The sequence below is a fragment of the Lepisosteus platostomus genome, chromosome 7 (genome assembly GCF_059453375.1).
Source record: "Lepisosteus platostomus isolate fLepPlt1 chromosome 7, fLepPlt1.hap1, whole genome shotgun sequence".
NCBI lineage: Eukaryota > Metazoa > Chordata > Actinopteri > Semionotiformes > Lepisosteidae > Lepisosteus > Lepisosteus platostomus.
The window spans coordinates 17242055-17264111 of record NC_142617.1 but is presented as its reverse complement, the minus strand read 5'-3'; the positions used below and the strand labels follow the sequence as shown (position 1 = coordinate 17264111).

At 38.2% G+C, this 22057-nt stretch overlaps 1 protein-coding gene across 3 annotated transcripts in view; it reads left to right on the top strand.

The window, feature by feature from the left end:
* Positions 1–22057, top strand: part of LOC148658414 (microtubule-associated tumor suppressor candidate 2-like) — a 209368-nt gene that overhangs the window by 136520 nt on the left and 50791 nt on the right. For all 3 annotated transcript variants that reach the window (XM_088639561.1, XM_088639559.1, XM_088639560.1), the window contains 2 exons: positions 14104–14259; positions 20914–21012. In XM_088639561.1, the coding sequence (XP_088495687.1) occupies positions 14104–14259; positions 20914–21012 (255 nt within the window). The remainder of the gene's footprint in view (positions 1–14103; positions 14260–20913; positions 21013–22057) is intronic.

Below are 22057 nucleotides of genomic sequence, written 5' to 3'. Positions count from 1 at the left end.
CTGATAGTTTTGGCAGGGTAATGTGTACATTGTACAAGTGTGTTATGATGCCTGAATATAGTGGTAACTATAATTGTTGTTTTCATCGTACAAAGTTCAGTAAGAAATCATTGTTAAAGTACTGGCAGTTACCCGATTTATGCAAAAGCAGGTTAAAATGATCTGGAGCACAAATCTAAAGCAAAAGTATGAAAGTCTAAAATAATTTGAAATATAACAAGAAAATTGGTAGGTTTAAAATAATAAACGTAGAAATGTAGGTGTGATGATTTGATAGGATTCGGAGGTAGGATTGGCCAGCAGAAGAATATCTGTAGTAGAGAAACCAGGAAAAAACACTTGGCAGAAGCATAACTAAATTCAACCTTGAAATCCAGAGCAAGCAAAACACAAATCAAAGTCAATAGCAAGTGATGGTCAAAACCAAAGGTAGCAATACAAATAGAGCAGAGAGAACACTGAGACTGAAGTAACCTTCGAGAAGGTTTTGTGGTGGTAATCACTAAAAGGAAAACTTTTGATACAGGAGAAGTGTGGTAGCTCAGAGCTCAGATTAGATCAGTGGTGCCAGAAACTTCATGATCTGCTACACAGTTTACAAAAAAAACATCACACATCCTGCTTCGCAGGAGGGTGGCAAAATGTGTTAACTTTGTCTTTTTAAAAAAATGGCAGTCATAATGGTTCTTGATCTTTCGGTCAAGGGAAGGCTTTAGTGTGGACTGCTGTTAGACCTGCACCTTTAATATCTAATACACAAAACAATTCAAAGGATAGGCATGGGTAAGGGAGATTTTTTTTTAGATTGCATAATCATGTTGAATAAAAGTCTGATACTTTCTGTGTATGCATGTCAGCGAAGTCGTAAATCTACTTAGTAAAAAAGATTGAGTTGAAACTTGCGAGCTGAGGTTCTTTACAACTAATTCCTTTATGTGTTGTAAGACGACAAATTGTGTTCTGCTGGATTTATACACTCACCTATTGCATGATGTACTGTGATTTTCTGCAGTGTAAGATACTATTATGATAAGGCGATTTCCGTTTTAATCCCTTTTGATCCAGCCTAATGCTCCTTGGTGTAACTTGCATTGTTGTGAGCCTTGCTGACAAACTGAGTTGGAGACTGCATCATCTCCTGCATAATGAGAAGATCTTTGGAATATACTCTACATTATGAAAAGCTCATTTTTAATGCTTCTTACTGAAAAAAAGTGGTTTCGTGTTTTTATTTTCTCTAACCCATAATTTGTATAATTCCATATTCATAGTACTAACTACATATGAATATAGTTGTCATTACTTATATTAGGAACAAGTAATAGGTTTATTCCATGCTGAAAAGAGAAGAAAGAAAACACAACGTTCTGGCCGTGGAGCCTTCTTAAGCATGGAATAAACCTATTACTTGTTCCTTTGCAGCCTACACATGCTGACGCAGCTACCCACCTGAATTATTTATATTAGTACCATAAAAAATTGTACCACATTTATATACAGATTAATTGAAGTTGAACAATTAAATATCCAACTAAATCTCCAAAATTCTCATTAGAATTCTGTACAGTTTTGGTCACTATGCAGTAAAAAAATATTTCTGCTATGAAGTCAATTGAAGAAGGCGAATTCCCAAAATTCAAAAGAATGTCCTATACAAACTCATTAAAGGGACTGTACACCTGTTTTCCACCAGCCATTTTGAGTTGTATCTCAGCAGCTGGACTGTCTGCTTCTGGTGCATTCAGAATTTTCATTGTGTTTTCTCCAGACACAGCACACCAAGAAGTACTGCAGCTTCTCTACATCTTCAGGGTCAGGCAGGGTTCTAACATCTTAACATGCCAAAGCCTCATTAATATAATTAATATAAATGAATTAATATAAATTCAGTAATGCTTCGCAGTTTTAATTAGATATATCCAGTATTATTTTTCGCTTTCATTTTTTACTTATTACAATGCCAGAGTACTGTATAGTTAATAAATAGTTTCAAAACGTTTTGAGCTCTAAAAATAAATTGGAGAAATGCATGAAATTATTTCTATATCACCACTACAGATTCTTGGTTATAGATGTAAAAACAGTTATATTTGATCAAAATAGTTGATAAAGGCTATACATTTTGAGTGAAAGCAGTTATTAGCAAGAAGCAGTAGATCTCATGTTTTTACAGGGATTGCAGGGATTGCACATACTGCATACATAAAGCCCTAAACGGGTTCTAAATTATTTGACTAATTATGAAATGAAAGGCTGACTCTCAAAGATGAGATGCTGTTATATGTTACTTTTTGGGGGAAAGTTGTTTTCCTCCTTCATTTCTTGTTCCTTTGAATTGTTTTATTAAATTAGAACAAATCATTCAAAAGATTTTCAGTTTGAGTTACTACAGTATCAGTGCATACCAAGAGTGAGCCATGTGCCAAGTCAAAGGAAGGTAGAAACTCTTCACGGTGAGCGTAAGAATTAGTTCAAAACTGATTGCAAAGTTTGAATACATATGCACCAACACATCAGCAGTGATTAATACAGCCACATTCTGACTAAATGATAAATAATTTACAAGAATATGCATGTCTACTGTGAATTGTGTAAAACATTTATGTGCTTCTTGTGGCAAGACTCCCATTTCTTTGCCTTTTAACGGGCAGGATTTACAGTGCTCTGCAGTGATTTTTTTGGGGTCAGTATGAGATATGCAAAAATACAGAATGCACTATTTAAAGTGCTTTATTTCTGTTCCAGTGCTCTAGGGAGGATGTGAGACTCTGGTACCCTCTTTTTTTGCTTCAGTGGCTAGTAAAGGTGCCAGCCAGCTGTGATTTCTATGAATAAGCGAATACTCCCACCCACCATATAGACAGAAGCTTGGCTGTTCTAAATATATGCTTCTCACACTTTTTTAATGATGTCACAGACAAGTGGCCATTGATGTGATTCTCCTTTTTCCTGGCTGCTATTTGTGGTTAGTCCAACACCATTTGAGCTTCTCCAGGAGAAAATTAAAAGATTAAGAGAGGATGCTGCTATTGTGAGAGGATTAAGAAAAGAATCGAAAATAAGAACATTAAAGTTTTCGTATGAGAGGGAGCCATTCTACCCATCTAGCTGTAATCTTTCTTACGGTAATTATGAATTCCTCATAATTTAATGTGTTTCTAGAAATCAATTTCCATTTATCATTTCCAGTAATATAACCACTCCTAATAATCCCCATCTATAAACTGGCTTCATTACTCTGCTCTCCTCCCCACTAATAGCTCATGTGTGGTGAGCATTCTGGCGCACTATGGCTGCCGTCACATCATCCAGGTGGATGCTGTGGTGGTGGAGGGGAGTCCCCATTACCTGTAAAGAGTGGAGTGTCCAGAAAAGCACTAAATAAGTGTAAGCAATTCTTATTATTATTTATGTTTAATTTAATAAGTATGTAATAGAATTTTGTTTTTAGATTCGTATTGTGACTCACAGCTGCCAACAGATAGTTACACTATTTATATAGCTGCAGAATCCTTGATCCCTTTAGGATTGCACAACTGCTTGTCCAGTAATAGTGAGCAGATAATTTAATGAACACCATCAAATCTTGTGGCCTCTCAACTGAAGAATGAACTGAACCCTGTTGTTCCTCTAATAAAAATTTGACAACTACAGTGCCTTGCGAAAGTATTCGGCCCCCTTGAACTTTTCAACCTTTTGCCACATTTCAGGCTTCAAACATAAAGATATAAATTTTTTATTTTATGTGAAGAATCACCAACAAGTGGGACACAATTGTGAAGTGGAACGAAATCTATTGGATTTTTGAAACTTTTTTAACTAATAAAAAAATGAAAAGTGGGGCGTGCAAAATTATTCGGCCCCCTTGCGTTAATACTTTGTAGAGCCACCTTTTGCTGCGATTACAGCTGCAAGTCGCTTGGGGTATGTCTCTATCAGTTTTGCACATCGAGAGACTGAAATTCTTGCCCATTCTTCCTTGCAAAACAGCTCGAGCTCAGTGAGGTTGGATGGAGAGCGTTTGTGAACAGCAGTTTTCAGCTCTTTCCACAGATTCTCGATTGGATTCAGGTCTGGACTTTGACTTGGCCACCTGGATACGTTTATTTGTGAACCATTCCTTTGTAGATTTTGCTGTATGTTTGGGATCATTGTCTTGTTGGAAGATAAATCTCTGTCCCAGTTTCAGGTCTTTTGCAGACTCCAACAGGTACAAAGTATTAACGCAAGGGGGCCGAATAATTTTGCACGCCCCACTTTTCATTTTTTTATTAGTTAAAAAAGTTTCAAAAATCCAATAGATTTCGTTCCACTTCACAATTGTGTCCCACTTGTTGGTGATTCTTCACATAAAATAAAAAATTTATATCTTTATGTTTGAAGCCTTAAATGTGGCAAAAGGTTGAAAAGTTCAAGGGGGCCGAATACTTTCGCAAGGCACTGTATATGCAAGCACAAATGTTCTTAAAATTATGTAAAATGTTCTGTAGTTCCCAAAAAGGTACAGTATCTAATGATTGCTCTTTTGTGCTGTTGTTGGACTACAATTCAACAGGATATTTTTTCTGTGCTTCACTACTTATGAAGGGTGTCCTTAGACTTTAAAAACATCACAAATCAACACGTTTGAGTCATCTCATACTGTAATTTCCTTCTTTAATTAACAGAACGTCTTGACTGGTTAACAGGCTAACACTTCTAAGACATGTGAGTCAAAATCCTTTTAGTATCAGTGCGTGTTAATGTTTATGAGCATGAACCGCTCTATGCGGTCCTTAGGGAGTTTCAGATAAGCAAACTTTGGTTTGAATGAATGGACTGTGAATAAAGATCACTAGTAAAAGGTGTGCAGTCATATACAGTACACACTTCATGTTTAAGTTCATGTTTATTTGTCATTCCAGCCATATGCAAGTGTAAAGTGGAACGAAATATCGTTCCTCCTGGTCCACGGTGCAAATACAGACAAGACAGACAAGACACTGTAGACAGGAACACATAGTGCTAAGTACAGATCGCGCAAATTACAAGGTAAATACATAATACAATATACACAACACACTGGGGGGATTTAAACCCTGTTTCTGGAATTGGAGTGGGTGCAAGCAGATTCCAGGGTGTTGAGGAGCCTGACAGCCGGCGGGAAGAAGCTGTTCCAGAGTCTGGTTGAGCTAGCCCGTACACTGTGGTATCTTATCCCAGATGGTAGGAGGGCAAAACATTTATGGGAGGGGTGGGAGGGGTCATCTACTATACTGCAGGCCCTGTGTAAGCAGGGTTTGTGATAGGTGACAGAAATGGAAGGGAGGGAGGCTCCAATGATCTTTTCAGGTGTTTCCACACTTTGTTGCAGGGTCTTACGGTCTGAAGTGTTGCAGTTCCCAAACTAAACAGTGATCCAGCTGGTCAAGGTGCTCTCAATGGTGCTTCTGTAGAATGTGGTAAGAATGGGCGGGGGAAGCTTTGCCCTCCTCAGTCGCCGCAGGAAATAGAGACGCCACTATGCTTTCTTCATGTGCGAAGTAGGATTGCAGCACTAATTTTTTTTAAAAAACAAGATTTCACAATATAGATTTAAAAAGCATGATATCTTTTATACTTATTTCTTCCTGCTGGATCACAGTTTTGATTTTGTGATTTTGTGATTTTGTGATTCCATGTGTTCTCTGAATGGCACCATTGTAGGAATGTCTGTGGAACAGCCCGTGTTAGTTACCTTGGCAGCAGTTGTAGGTTTTGTTTTCATTTTTCTCAGATTTACTGTTGAAGATCTGTTGCCATTCTTTGCACACTTTTAATTCATAGAGGAAGAATGAAAAAGAAATAACATCATATGAATTGCTAAATTGTTGAGTAGGTGCATTTACATTTACGTTTCCAAGAAGTCACAGACTTACTCTGTCTGAAATATGTTATTGGAATCTCATTATGTTACCTACGATAAAGATTGTGGTATAATCTTTGAAAAGTTTGTCCTGATAAACTTATTTACAGGGAGAGGTCTACAAACCAGTTGAAGGATAACTTCGGAATGAAGGTTTTTTACTATATTGAAGCAAACTATTGTTTTGATTTAGCTTTTTTCAAAGAGCATGTTTCAATGCTCTAGGGTCTTAATGTGTACAAGTGAGGGAATTTTCTCATTTTTGATTAAACATTCTTAGCAGTGTTTAGTGGTAACAGCATGTCAAATACAGGGCTCAGCCTTTGCATATGTATATGCATATTTAAATATGTATATAAAAATCTGAATAAAATATGGCCACACGATTCAAAGATGGTCAAAGTTAACTAATAAATTTACTGCTATCAGAAGTGAGAGATTCCAATGGTGCAGTTCTGCTACTACTTCATCATATTCCAATAAAGTAGTATTCCTAGTAGAAAATCATAAAGAATTAAGATGTGTAAAATGTGCATATTTGCTTGTTTTGACAAAGTCTTTTACTCTCCATGTGTTTTGCATCATGGTTAATGTTTTTATTTTTTTAAAGACAGAAAATGGTTTGAGACTGGATTGTACCATATGCAATGTATCCAAAAATACTGTCAGGGTGCTGAAAATGATGACTATAGAAATAGCTGAGGGACTGATACACCAAACCCTAGATAATGATGTGATAATGACAACAGGGTCTCTTCAACACTGAAGTACTAGCAGCAATCTAGGCTTCAGATAGCTGTGGCCATTTATGTAAAAAAACAAACTGAAAGACACATCTGTTTTTGTGAAAGCTAGTTATAATGCCCATTCCAAATCAATCAGGTACAGTTTGCTGTAATAAAGGCTCCATCTTCTGAAGCCCAAGATCTCAAGGAGGCAATCCCAACAATACATTTTTCACTTCAGCCAATTTGTTCCAAATCGAGTACATTGCCTGCTCTAATTTGTTCATAGTCTTGGCTATTCTTTTTCTTTCTTTTTTGTATTGTAGGAGTCACTTGCATCCTTCTTCACATTAAGCTATTGTGGTGCTCTATATTGTTTCATTAAGTCTTTTCACATTTGATTAGATTGAATTTGTGGTGGAGTGCTTCTGGTTTTCAAACAGGATTGTCAGTGGCCAGTTAACACAAGTCTCTTTCTGCAATTCTTTCTGTAAATGCTTGCATATAATTGTGGAAGCATTCTTTGTATTTCCATTGGTCAATATTTTAGAAGTAACCAGAAAACAAATATATTACTTTATTGGAATTAAGAGTGAAGGCGTAAAAGCTTTACATTTGTAACTTTGGTTTAGATACTTCCAATCTTGGAAATATTTTGTTACAATATGGGGCGTGGACTTAGATAGGGCACTTCAAACTTTGTATTTCAGTGGTGTTGTTTTTGTTAGTTTCTTTCCAAATTAATAGAATACATTTCTTCATATTCTTGGTTATTGCCATATGGGTGATGGCAAGTAATGGGAATGAGATGTTGTAAAGTTTGTGAGCATTGGATGAAGAAGACTCTGAGGTTTCCAATTGCCTTGGAAATCGAAAAGCAGAGTTTGCTGTTATATCCATTTCATATTATTTTCACACACTGTTAACTGCAGTCACTCCTCAGGCACAATACACCTGAATCACTACGCCACCCTTTAACCCTGCCTGCCCTTCGATACAATTTCTATTTTCTCTGTCTTTTGTCTGTAGGAATAGATCAACCTTTTCCTCAAACAATATGGCATAGAATGTACAGTATTCCAGTGCATACTTGAAAATTGCACTGAAAATTGCACATGTAAAATACCACTTATTCTTTCTTCCTTCATCCAATGCTGTAACATTTAACTTTCACGTCATTAAATATGCAACAGAAAAAAAATTATCAATGTGCAAACAAGACATATGGATTGTATTAATGTGCACTCTAATACATTACAGTTTGTATTTGGGGTTTTTTTTTTTTGCAGTGTCTTCAACGTCCCAATCCCAAAAGTTTTAAAATGTTTTAAATGAATTTTAGTATTTGAGTCAACGTTGTTCTTCATACATCTAATTTATGTACTGTATATATTTTCAGCTTCATTTCAGACAACACAATCTGGGGTGGAGTGAGGAAAACACAGGGGAAAAGGCATGCAGAGTTGGGAATGAAAACGGGGGGCGTGTCCAAAGTGCATAGGTGTCCAGGGGGGTGAGTCCGGGGCAAACAATCCAGAAGTAGTACAAAAGGGGAATGCAAAACGGGCAAAGTCCAAAGCTGGGCGGTCCATCTGAGACTAGACAGGATAAAAACAGGAACCGTATCGGAACCGGCGGGAAACAGGAACAGGAAAGGTAAATAAAACCATAACGGACCCAGGCACGTCCAGGTCCCGGGCTCGCACGATACGGGAATCAATGCAGAGCCCCTCACTGAATGGGCGTCTGGCTTTTAAGGTGGGCTGGGAACAGGCTGAAACATGGGCAGGTGCACAAAATCAAGTCCGAAGTGAAAGAGCCGGAGCGCCCTTAAGGGGGAGAGACTACAATCGTAACAATTTTACATCATCTGAGAATGCAGAACAATCTTATTGAAACCTGGAACCACATCTGGACATATGTGGTCTGAAGTTAAGCACAGGCTTGAAATTCATTAGCTGCAGTGTGTGAATTGATGCTGCTATATCTCCTTTTGGTACCATCATTGACATTTGTAGTGTTGGCATTTCTGTTCTTTGAAAGCCAATGAATGAGGTACAGAGAAATGCCAGTTAAGGGATGAAGGCGATTGCAACACAACTGAAATTGTAATGGAGTTTATCCATTCAGAATCCATCAACTGAACAACAGAATTTATTAGAGAGGGTTCTGCTCTCTCTTTTAATATCATGAGTGAGGAGCAACAAGAAGACCAAAAACAACACCAATTTTGGATTAGGGAGTAAAACTTAAGTTAGTAATGTTTAAGTTAATAATAATAAGTTTTAAAATGCTGCTGGTGCTAAATGCTGAAAAATGTTTGAATTGCACTGACAATTCATGCCTGACACTGAAGAAATCTGCAAGAGCATCGGGCTACAGTAACGGGAGCCGGTCCAAGCTCCCGCGAAGCATAGTTCAGGACCCTATGCAGACGGTATAATCCGGACATAAGTGGAGAAGGACATTAGTTGGAGGAGACGGAGAGGATCAGTACTTGTTTACACACAAGGGAGCGTGACTACGGTGATCCGGTGCTCAGGGGGCGTGGCAAACAAGTTCAGGCAGTCCAAGGGGAATCCGGGGTGCAGTCCAAAGTCCAAAACCGGGGGACCCATCAAAGATGAAACAAACAGTTAAAACACACAACAGGCTCCGGAACAGGGACTGGGAATCAAACGAGGGTAACGAGGCCAGGCGCTCCGAGCCCCGGACTCAGACGGTCAGGAGGCGGTGATGAAGCCTATACCATTGGGTCTCGCCTAGACCCGCTGGTAGGCGGGCTTCCGGGCATCCATCTCCCAGTGCTGAGCCAGGCATAGCAGGAGCGCCCTCCTTAAATAAAGACGGACTAAACAGGACGCAGGTGCATGAAAACTAAAATATGAAAGAGCCGGAGCGCCCTTAAGAGGACGGATTCCGATCATGATAGCAACTGTGGGATGAAGTGAAAGAAATTGACTTGTATTGTGAGAAGCTGGAGAGAGGAAATTTGGTTTTTACCAGTGCTGTGCTTCCCTGTTTTGTTTGTTGGATTTAATCAGCTGAAAATTATTGTTTTCATCTAAATAGTCATTTTCAGATGATTGCAGATTCAGGATAACTTGAAACCTTTTGTACAATAAATCTGTAGCGTATATTTGTCTCCAATCAGCCACTGATGTCTCGTCTCACTAAATCCAGTCTGAATAATTCAACAATCATTTCATCAGTCTCCAATCCTTGAATAACATTTTTATTATTTTTATTTAGCTTAGAGTTGCATTGAAAATGCCTTAGATATGTACCAATGTATACAGATGTTAGAAACTTATCATGGCTCACCCTATCCAACTGCAATGTTACCCTTTGGAGTTGGTGATGGTGGGCTTTATACATATATCAGCTTCTTTCCGTTTCAACTGAGTATTCAGTACTAAAGTCTTATTGTTGCACCAGCTTTGGACATTTGTGGTCCAACCTAAAATCACAGACTTGGATTTTTTCAGCTGCAGTACAGGATGTGAATTAATGCTGTTACAGTACATCTGCCTTTGGTACCATCAGTCATACATTGGCAGTCTTGAAATATCATTTCCTGTCCTTAGGAAGCCCCAGGATGTGATAAGGCGAACCTAATAATCATCTCATGCAGCTCCAAGCCTTGCATAAAAATTTTATTATTTTTAGCTGGCTGAGATTTGCGTCCAAAGTGACTTTGATGTGTACCAGTATACTGTATACAGTTGTAAAGATCCTGTGGAATAGTTTTTATGATTCACCTTAAACAATAGCAATTGAACTCCTTTTTTTAGCACACTATCCTGTCTAAATTCAACTGCGTTACTTTATTCTTCCAAAATCTGGCTTTCCTACATTTCCCCCATAATTGAGTCTCACGATCTCTACTCCTCCTCTTAAGGGTGCTCCAGCCCTTCCTTGTTCTGCCCCATTACCTGCACCTGTTTCTTATTTCCGTTCCACCTTAAAAGCCAGACGCAGACGTCACTCCTGGTTCCTCATTGAATTCCGCTTCGTGAGAGCCCGGGGTCCTGCTGCGTCTGGCTCCGTTATGCTTTTAACCTTCTGTTCCTGATTCCCCTCCCTTCGCCGGTCCTGACCCGGTTCATGGTTTTAATCCCCTGGATGGAACTTCTGGCCTTGGACTTTGCTTCTGTCTTGGATTACTCGTTTGGATTTTCTCTTGGATTGTTCGCCCTGGACTCACTCCCCCTGGACACCTGCACCCCTTGGACACGCCCCCTGTCTCCACACCCTCTCCTGCATGACTTTTTCCCCAGTGTTACCTCACAATTCCAGATCGTTTCGTCTGCATAGGGCCCGGAAAGAACTGTTCGTGACATTGAGCTGGGGAAGAAATGTCCCAGCTGGCGAAGTAAAGTGGCATTTCTCCTCCTGATCTGCTCTGTAATGGGGTTGTTAGAGAATAAGGCTACCACCCCTCAACCATGTGGTCCTACACTTCAGCAGTGAATTCCTTGGTTCCCTTTTATATAGTTGAAGTGTGTTGTAGCAGTTTTGGAATTAAAACCACTAAATAATTGAAAATTATTAATTACAATTAAATTACACTGTTGAGAGCACTTCTGTGTTCCTTTCCCAGTTCATAGGGAAGGCTACCATAGCCTTTCACCCTGGATTGTTTTCAAAGGGAGAGGAACTCTTGAACATACAGTATCAAAAATAGTTCCTACTGTAGACTCACTATCAATCATTTTTCTAACGGGGGAATCTGACATGCACTGACACTGTTCTTCAGCACCACCGGCTGCCAAGTGTGAATCAGACACTCCTGATTGTTTCAGCAGTTAAAGGAGGAGGGGAATAACAGCAATGCAATAAGGAGCACAAACAAGACTCCCCAAGGAAGGAGCACAGAATTCAAAATATGGGTTACGCTACAGAATCTAATTATACCGAAGGAGAGCGGGGTGCATGAATGTTAAATGAGGCAGAATTGATGTCAGAACACACTGGCATGCATTTTTTATGCTGTTCAAAGATAATCATTTTATTACTGAGGAAATCTTCTCAGGTTTTCATTTCAGTTATTGAAATCCTACTGCTAAATAATTAAGTGCCGATATGTGGCTTTTAAAGTGTTTTTTTTCCTCCATGTCCAGATTTCTTGGATGAGGTAGGATATTTACATTTAACACCCTCACCAAGCATAGCTTTTGCTCCTCTACTCCTAAGTACCTGCAGTGTTGGTGGTCTCTTGGTCACTGTTTTAACCTAAGTTCCCAGTGAAAACAGAACTGCAGGAAAGATGTACAGTAACTCAGCAAATTTAGACAGGCACTTAACGTACCTTGCATTCTCACACTGAATTAAAGATGTGAGACTTATTTGCTACCTATAAAGATATAACCTCTCATAAATTAATAATAATTTCTAAATTTTACAGCAGCATGTACTGGTATCTCTCTTATTAACATTGCACAAACAGGATTTCCTCTGAGAAATTTGAGATTTAAATTAATGCATTTCTCTTTTCCTAATTGTCTTTCTGTGTAGAAGTAGCTTTTTTAATGCTTTGGTCTAGTACTTGTTAGATCAGAACCGTCCCCAGCTGAATACACAGATCCCAAAATAAAAAGGAAAAGGAAAACTGTTGATCTAAATGATTTTCACCTGAGCAGCTTAAATCTGCAGTTTAAAGATCTTGCTGGGAGGAAAAACACTTCAGCATGACCAGATGTCAGTTTTTGCCCATAATGCTCTACCTGGTCTGAACTACATAAATCTTGATGCATGGTAAAGATTGAGTGGCATATCTTTATTTAAGTCTGTTGTCAAGTTTGAAAAATTGCATCTCAGTAAGCACTGCAGTACACCCCATATCATAGTGTAAATATACAATTATTTTGAATGTTTTAATACTTCATATAAATACATTTATCCTATTGCATTACAACTGTTCTACACCTAAGAGTTTAAGTTGATGTTGTAGCCAAAACACTGTGCATTCCGGCACAGCTTCATTACTGTCATGTCCAATTTTCCACCATTTTGGAGAAAAATAAATTTAAGCGGTTCTATCTGCCGTCTATGGACATTCTTATGTGTTTTTCGCTGGTCTATACTGCTTCTGACTGCAAAAATTAAATAACTGCATTTTGCTCCTCTGTTAATTTTTTCAGGGTTTAAAATTTCCTTGAAGCAATCTCACTTCATTGCAAAAGATATTGAATTTAACAATGAAAAGCATAAAAATAATCAGTTTTGTGTCCTTATTTACTTATTTAACCCTCTGTATATTGCTACCTTGACTTGCCTTAACTGAAATTTCAATCCCATAGAAGCTAAAAGAAGAATGAAATATGCAATGATTTATTAATAATAATCAGTATAAATATATAACAATAAAGTTGTATGTTTGCTTTATTGATACAGTGTTGATACAGGCACTGTCTGATTAATTTGTTTGATTTGGTTCTTACTTGTATGCCTTCCCACTGTTTTTCATTTAAATGTACCATTTAATGTGCAAATAATGTTTTTAAATGTGTAAGACCTGACAACCATGTCTTTCTTAACCAGGCATAAGCAGAAAATAATGGGGCTGATGAATGAGGTCGAAAGAGAAGGTGAAACTATTTGACTGAGAAAGCTCTGCACATGATGAAGATAAAGACGATAGTTAGGACCCTACGATTGCAATCATTAATTTAAACCAACAAGGCAAACTAGGAGTAAAACAGTTAATCATTTTTCTGTGCAGTGTTGGAGAGCTAGTAGCCGAGCAGTGTATGCAGGAAAGACAAATTTTTCAAGTTACATTGAGCACCATAAAATTGCTTTTTTTTTACACATAAATTGCACCAGCCTCGAGGAGATAAGTACAGTTGCTCTATGTACTATAATTCTATGAGTAGATGAAACATTTTCTGACCTCATGTTCCAGTTCAGGGTCATGGGGGAGCCGGAGCATCAGCAAGCAATAGGCGCAAGGCAGGGTACACCCTAGACGGTACAGGGCAGACACTCACACCTAGGCCTAATTTTCCCAGGAGCCAGTTAACCTGCAGTACTAGTATGGCTTTGGACTGTGGGAGGAAACCCACACAAACTTGGGGAGAACTTACAGACTCCACCTAGATGGCACCTCCAGTTTCAGAATTGAACCCAGGGCCCCAGCGCTATGAGGCGGCAATGTGAATCACTGCACCACCATGCCGCCCCGTATTACTGTATGTACAAACTAGGTAAAATAAATGGGACGTTGGTAAAATAAATGTTTTGATTTACGTGAGGGGTTAATACAAGGTATAAGGGTAGCCGGTAAGACTGAAAAGTGCAATTATACAGACAAAACAACTGTTTTGAGGAAGAACCAAGTATCATCTGCCACCAGTAGCAATGGATTGTAATGTTTTATCTTTTTGTTTGAATGTTCATTCTAATACGATTTTTTGGCACGTTTTAGAAAAAGAGCCTGGGAATGACCAGTCTGCGTGCCGTGTCATTTCAGAAAACTTTTGCTTTTCATAGGTCCAGGCGGTGGGGCTGAGGAACAAACCAGTCAGAAGCCACCTGTACCGCCAAGTGAGACTCCCAGAGGACCCAGCAGGAGCAGTCCTCAGCCTCCCAGCACTCCTGCCACTGCCCGACGCACCCTGCTTCCAGCCCAAAAGGGCTCCCCTGTGGGTAAGTGTTCACAGAGGCAGTGTACAGTGGTAGAGTACAGCGGAATTGACTTTCTTAGGATACACGTCCTTGGTATGTACAATTAAAAAATCCTAGTTCATTTTACTGTGGAAACAAAGTACTAGGCCATCTTTTTAGTTCCAGTTTTATAGTTTGAGTTTAAACTGAATTTTCCAATGAGGAGATGATTGCTGACACACTGGTCTTAGAATTCAGAGTAAAGGCTGGTCTTCTGAAATTCTTCAACAACCTCCACAATGTCTACAAGTCCCATTTAGGCTGTATAGGATTATCAGACTAGTTTATTGTTATCCGACATTTATATACTGTATAACATTTCTGCAGTGGAAATTGTCAAGCTCATAGACAAAACACACCAACCTTTCTTGCAATGCCCAAAATATAAATTACTGCTGTTTTAAAGCACCACATTTTTACGAAACATTCATTTAATTTGAAGATCCTGTTCCTGGATTTTATTTGACAGCTTTGACATGTTTAGTTCAACAAAATCCAGCAGCAGACAAAGCATAAAATGGAGAAGACTGCAACACATCATCTGCTTCAGTCACAGAGGTCTGGTATTGACCATGACAGTAGAAGTACTTTGGGAAAATTAATATGACAATGCTCCATAATCCTTTCTGACATTAATGAGATTTTCCAAATATTATGTCTGTCAAAAATTATTAAACAACTTCAGAATTTGCTTTCTTATTGATTGCCTTAATTGGGGGACTGCAACAGGCCCTAAAGGCTATTTCTGTTTCACATGTGGTCCTTTTGAGTGAACCTCCTGACCAGCGACATTCAGGAGCTTTTCTGCTAACTGGTTATTAAATACTATAATCTATATACAAGTGGAATATCAAAACAACTGCACATGGGCATATGATGAGTTTTACCCTATGGAAGAAGTACATTGAATTTTAAGAGTTGACAGTAAATTTCAGCCTAAAGCGAGCATACCTCTTCTATTGTTTGTGATGGATGAGATTGTTGGAATGAACACAGGAGCACTTTCTGCAATTTTATATACCTTAAACCTGAGAATGTTTCTAGAAGCCTTAAAAGCAAAGGTTTAATGTATATGCATATTTGTATATAAATATCTATATCTGTCTGTATTATTAGCATGATAGTGAACCTTATCCTTAATTAATAATAAATTCCATATAATCAATTCTCATTATACAACACTACAGTTGTTTAGAGCTATTAGTTACAGTATCATAAATAATAAAATAATAAAATCTTAGTAAATACTGTACATACTGCATTTATTATGAAAAGGAAGTTAACTCAGTGCACACTGTATATGAAACAATTGTTCAATAACTGAACTATTCTAAAATAATGGAAAATAGTAATAAACTTAGGGTGAGCCAATTTGAATGCTGGCATTGCTAAATGACATCTCTTGAGTGCTGGGTTGCCTGGGGTGCCTTCTGTGTGGAGTGTGCATGTTATATCTGTGTCCCTGTGGGTTTTATCTAGGTACTCCTACCTCCAAAAGACAACTGTCAAGGTTAATTGGTCTCCCTGTGAGCTTGTGTGTTGGCCCTGAAGTGGACTGAGTTGTCTCCACCCTTGCCAGGAATAAAAGCCTTTCTGATAATAGATGACAATTTTATCATTGGTTTGGTGTGAATAATTCCTCTTCATTTAGCTGCCCGGCAGAATGACCTTGAGGTTGTAACACTGCAACCCTCTGCAATGTTTTGTCTGTCATGTGAAATCCCATCTTGAACCAGAGCACTCCAGTTATTCCAGACTTTCTGAGTTCATGGCATAGCAGGGACTCAACAGTCATGCCACTTTATAAAGAAATATCTCTTCACTTTATTAAAGGAAATTATTTAAATAAGAGCCATCTATAGAAATTAAAAAGTTCTTTTAAAAAAACATTGTACTGAGATCTCAAGGAATCTTTCACAGAGGAGAAACATTTTTTTTTCTGTGTTTGAAGTTCACATTTAAACATGATCTAAGAATGGTTTTCACAGTTATGGCAGAACTTTCCTTTTATTCTTCCTAAAGTCAGCTAGGTTTTATTTAGCCTTGATTTGTATCATTATTACTGAATGTTCTTATTCCTTTTTGTTTTTTTTTCTTAAAGATTATATGAGAAAATAAATGGAAGGTATCTTATTTACATTTAACTTTAGTTTAATGATCTTGTCCCATGTAGTACGAAGTATTTATTCAAGTATTTTATAAATACAATTCTTACAAGGTATGAAGGCTACTTTTTGTATTATAGCACCTATACAACTATGATACTACTGTTACTGTAAGTACAGATTACAGTTACAGTGTTTTTAGTAACACAAGCTGTAACTACTTTTACTTGCATTTATGTTACATTATAGATACAGTAGGTGTTACTGCACACACTATTATTTTTACAGCTTTTACAGCAGTTGTACAACTCATATAATAAGTATCTGTTAAAGTAAGAGTGATCAGACTTTCATTTTTGTGTGTTTCAAAAGATAATAGCATAGTTCAGCTTCAGTTCATGTTTTTTTTTTTACTTTCTGTTAAAAAAGGGCCACACAGATCCAGCAGGATAAAGAGTACAGCCACAATCACCCAGATCTCTCCTGTTTAAAATCACTTTCTCTCAGGGTCACATGCTTCAGATTTTCAATACTATGTTATAACAAAGTACTTGGTATTACATATACTGGATAGTACTGAGGAATCTAGGAATTGAACCAGCAGTGAAACATGAGCTTTGGCTCCACTAATGTAAGAATGTGAACAATCTTGCCGAACAGCACCAAAGAGCAACTTTGTTAGTGTAGTACCAGTACTCATTAATCATACTGCTTGGGAAGTGGCAGTCTGTCAGACTGTTGACCACAGATTGACAAGATATCATCACATTCCAGTTGTATTTTACTGTTTTTTTATGGTTTACCCTTTTGACATTTGAATCTTGCCTTTGTCATTTCATTCACAGCCGTTTTCAGACTCAGCAATTAGACTCAGTTTGTGCTTCCATTGTTAATCCATGGTTATGTGTTAATGTTGGGGCCATGTTACTATAAGGTCAGCATGCAGTTAGTTTTTTTTTTAATTTAAAAGTAACAGTTGCCAACATATTTGTTAAATTGCAGGTCTTTGTGGATGAGGGAAAAGATTTTCCAGAACAAAAAAGGAGAATGTGTTAAATTATCCACTGAATTAGATGTTAGAATTCAAAAGGAAATAAACTTAGAATTCTGAGATCCACACAAAGCAAGATTATTTACATATTTTGTCATAGTTCAGCTGCATTAAGAATATAATTTGCCGAAACGATAATTAAGGTTAAAATTGAAGAAAACAGCTAAACTAACTTGAACTTGAACTTTATTGCCATATGTAACTGGTACTGGTACAATGGAATTCTTACTTACAGAAAGTCTCTCAATTGTAAAACAAGTGTAAAAAACAAAACAAAGTGCAAACAGTGCATCAAGACAATGTACGAACAAACAATAGACAATGTCCAAGTAAACATGTAGACAGTTTGAATGTAAACAATACAGACGTGTAAACAATGACTGGAGATGTGCAATAGATAAGAAATCATAAAGAGGTAGATGGTGATGGTGTAGGTGTGGTCCGAGGGGGATGGCTAAATGTGTTCCCCAGTCTCACTGCTTGTGGATAGAAGCTATTGAAGAATCTAGTGGTAAGTGTCCGTATGCTCTTATATCTCTTGCCTGAGGGCAGTGGGGTGAAGAGCTCATGCCTGGGGTGGTGACTGTCCTCTGTGATGGCCAGAATTCTACCACGGCAGCGGTCCTCATAGAGCTGTTTAATCTCGGTGAGACCGCAGCCGATGATCTTCTGGGCCATATTGACCATTCTCTGCAGTGCCTTTCTTTCTCGCGAAGAGGTGTTGCCATACCACACGGTGATCCCGTTGGTGAGGACGCTCTCGATGGTGCAGCGGTAGAAGTTCACCAACACATGTATTGGCATCCCCCATCGCTTGAGGCACCTCAAGAAATAAAGGCGCTGCTGAGCCTTCTTCATGATAGAGTTAGTGTTCACAGTCCAGGTTAGGTCTTTAGAGATGTGAATTCCCAAAAATCTAAAGCTGGTGACTGTTTCCACTTCCCTTCCATCAATACTGAGTGGGCTGTGAGTGTATGGCCTGTGTCTCCGAAAGTCCACTATTAGCTCTTTCGTTTTCTTTATGTTCAAGTCCAGGTTATTGCTATGACACCACCTAAGCAGCTGTACAACTTCATCCCTGTAAGTGGACTCGTCATCATCAGTGATCAGTCCTATTATAGTGGTGTCATCGGCAAACTTGATGATGCGGTTATTGCTGTGTCTTGCTGTGCAGTCGTGAATAAATAGGGAGTACAACCTTGGACTCAGACAGCAGCCTAGTGGGGTTCTAGTGCTCAGGGTGAGTGGTGTTGATGTTTTATTGCCTATCCGCACCACCTGTGGTCTCTCGATAAGAAAGTCCAGCAGCCAGTTGCAGACAGAGTTGCACAGACCTAATCCCCTGAGCTTTGTCACCAGTTGACTGGGTATGATGGCTAAATAGCTTTTACAGCACCTTTTGCTACAGTATATACTGTTACTGTATATATTGAAGTCTTGTGGAAATACAACTGATTGTTGGTCTGAAACGAGCTGGAAAACCATGCGTGAATGCACATTGATATAGTTCTCCACCTCTATGCCTTGAGCTGTCATTCCTATTATTGTGGATTCAAATCCTAGGTGAATCATTGCTGATACTGGTGTTATACCCTGGAGCAAGGTATTTTATCCAAATTGTTCTAGTTAATACCTAAATATAAGTAAGTATGGTGAAAATGGGTGAAATATAGGTTTTTTGCGGGAAAGCACCCCAAGTATTTGTAATAGTAATAATTAGTATTAGAAAACCACAAAGGTCTGACAAAAACTTGGCTTGTTGCCACGTCAATTGTTTAAGCTCATCTGTCAGCTAAAACGCAATGTTGACAGGTGGAACCGAACAGTTGTCCCTGTACATCTTTAATTCACATTTCATTCTCACTAACCTAAACCTGTATACTTTTTCTGTTTGCTTATTTGTTATTTTTTCTTGTAAAGTAGAAATCTACTGGCAAGCTTAACTTCAACTTAAATGGTGTTCTACTGTATGCTGTTTACAAATCATGGTCTCGGGTATTTAATTCTTCCTATCAAAAACCATCATAGCTCTGAACACTACTGTGTAAATTAGTACCCCAAGATCTTTGAAAAAAAAAACATCAACAGGTGGAACTTAAACCCGGAAAACTAAATGCCTTAGTCACACATTAAAAACCCCACACAAAGGTCAACAGGAATATTGATTATCTTAGTAAAATTGTTATAAGCCACAATACCTGTAGTGGAAATCAATTATTACCTGTATAAATGCAAAGGATAAACTAAACTTAACAAAATTCCCATTAAAGGTTTGGATGCTGGATAGATTAATAATAAAAATAATTCAATAATAAAATATCACTAAATATTTAGAATTATTACTAAATGTTTGTATTATTTGATACAATATTATAACTAGAACTGTCATTTTGATCAGTAAATATGCCTAATTTTGAGGTTTAGTCAAAACATTGTTTAATTTGTACACTTTTGATTCAGTGTTTCCAAGGATAATTCGGGCAGTAAAGTGCATTAACTTTTTGCTTGTGGTATTATTGTGAAATGCCTATTCACAAAGTGGAGGGTTTCAGTTGTCCCACTAAGAAAGGAGGAATTTGGAACTATATTTATTTTCACATGTCTCTCTTATAGTTGCCAGATAACAAATCAACCAGATCTTACTTTTAAAAATCCACTTTGGTTTTGATCTGAAAAATCATCTCATGTCAATTATTTGATTTTATATAATGAAAATCCATCTGTAAGGCAAAAGTTTTCAAGATGGATGTCCTGAGAGGCACAAAAAGGTTAAGTAAAAAAGCTCTGCTCTGAGTAGTTCAACAGTCTTTTCACAGCAATGAAGAGCTCTTACTTCTGATGGCTCCTAGGTCATGAGGTACAGTCAGGGTTTTTTTGAGGGTTTTGGGTTTGAGGTGTTTGAGGTTCAATTTGCTACTCTTGAGCAAGGTACTTCATTCAGATTACTCTCTGGAGAGCTGTGTAAGTGGGTATCCAGGATATTATAAATGAGAATTTGTTTCAATTGACTTGGTAAAATGTATTGAGCATGCAATTATATCTATAAAGAGATTGTGTATATATTCTGGTATATGAATTAGCTGAATGCAAAACAAGGTAAATTATACATTTAATTTGCAGACACTCGTGAATTTAAATTAATTCAAAATCAGATTGGATATTACAATAATGAAGTATGGGTGTTTTGTCTTCCACTGTGTATCATAAATAAAAATAGAAAGAATGGCTGAGTTTAATACTTCTCTGCTTACAATTAACAGCTTTGTGCTAAGCTTGATATGAAGTCAGTTGCAAAGAATGATGAGTACTAAAATGAACCCATTGTTAGAATGGGTTTACACACAGTTTAGCCGTGTCTTGCTCCCACACTTCAAAAAGCACAGTCTCATTACAGTATATCATTTGCAAGACTTATAACACGGGGACACCAAACCTGTTTCATTAACCATTATAATAAAGACCATCCTGTGTGTTTTACAGCTTCGAGGAAAGAGATACAAAAAGATGTTGAAGTCGCCAAGCCAGCAATTTCATCCCCCAAGAGATTTGTGGTGGCTGCCTCCAAGCCCCATTCCCCAGGTAATGTTCCAGACCTGCAGTACCAAGAGATAATTAACCCTTCAACATTAATTCAGTAGACCTGCAAGTGACCTTGAAGTGCTAAGTGTTCAACTCAGGTTTTGAACTTGCCCACAAGATACATCAATTTTCACCCAATCTTTAAAGTTTGATGTCTTTTTTAATATACTATTGTATTGCGCTCTTTTTTACTCCACTAAAAAATATTTTTGAAAGGCAAAGTTGCTTGAAAGCACGGTGTGTCATAGGAAGAGGTTGCTAATGCTATTGTATTTTAATTTCTTGGGGCTTGATAAGTCATGCTGGTGTCAAGGCCCAAAACTAATAATCACTATATTTTTGCTCTGTACTTCTTTTAAATGGAAACCAATAGGTGGAGCTCTAGTGGAGAAGTGCCCCCCCCCCTTCTCTATCATACAATTATCTCTTTTCTATTTAAACCCTAACCCTGCTAGCACACACATCTAGAGTTTTTTTTATTAAACATACCTGAATTCTGAGCACTAGACCTATAATGCCTCGCAGACCTAATTCTCTGTCATCTCCAGACCGCCTTTCTCTCCTCCAGCACCTCCCAAGATTCTCCTCGCTGTTTGTTTTCTGCTGTTTCGCTATCTCTACCTTCTAATTTTCAACCTTATCCTCCTCTCCCCGGTAGCCGATGCTTCTGCTTCTCCCATCCAGCCTCCCACTTTTACGCCGTTCAAAACACCACCACACCACCTCGGGTACGCCAACTCATTTCTTTTACAAGGACTGGCCTCTTCCAAGGCTCCTCAAATCTCTGTTTGACAGATGTATTCCTATTCCTCCTCACTCTGACCATTTAGCCTTTTTTTCTACTTTCATGCAATTCCATTACAGCTCAGCCAGTCCTCCATCCTTCTCTATCTACCTGCGGCTCCGCCTTCTGCAAATCGGACAGCCCCTCCTCCTTCTCTCAACTCTCCAGTTCTGCCTTCTCCTCCTCCACAGCTACCCAGCTCTCTAGCAGATTCTTTCTCTGCAGATTTCCCAGCAGCTGTCTCAAACTCGCGAACCACTT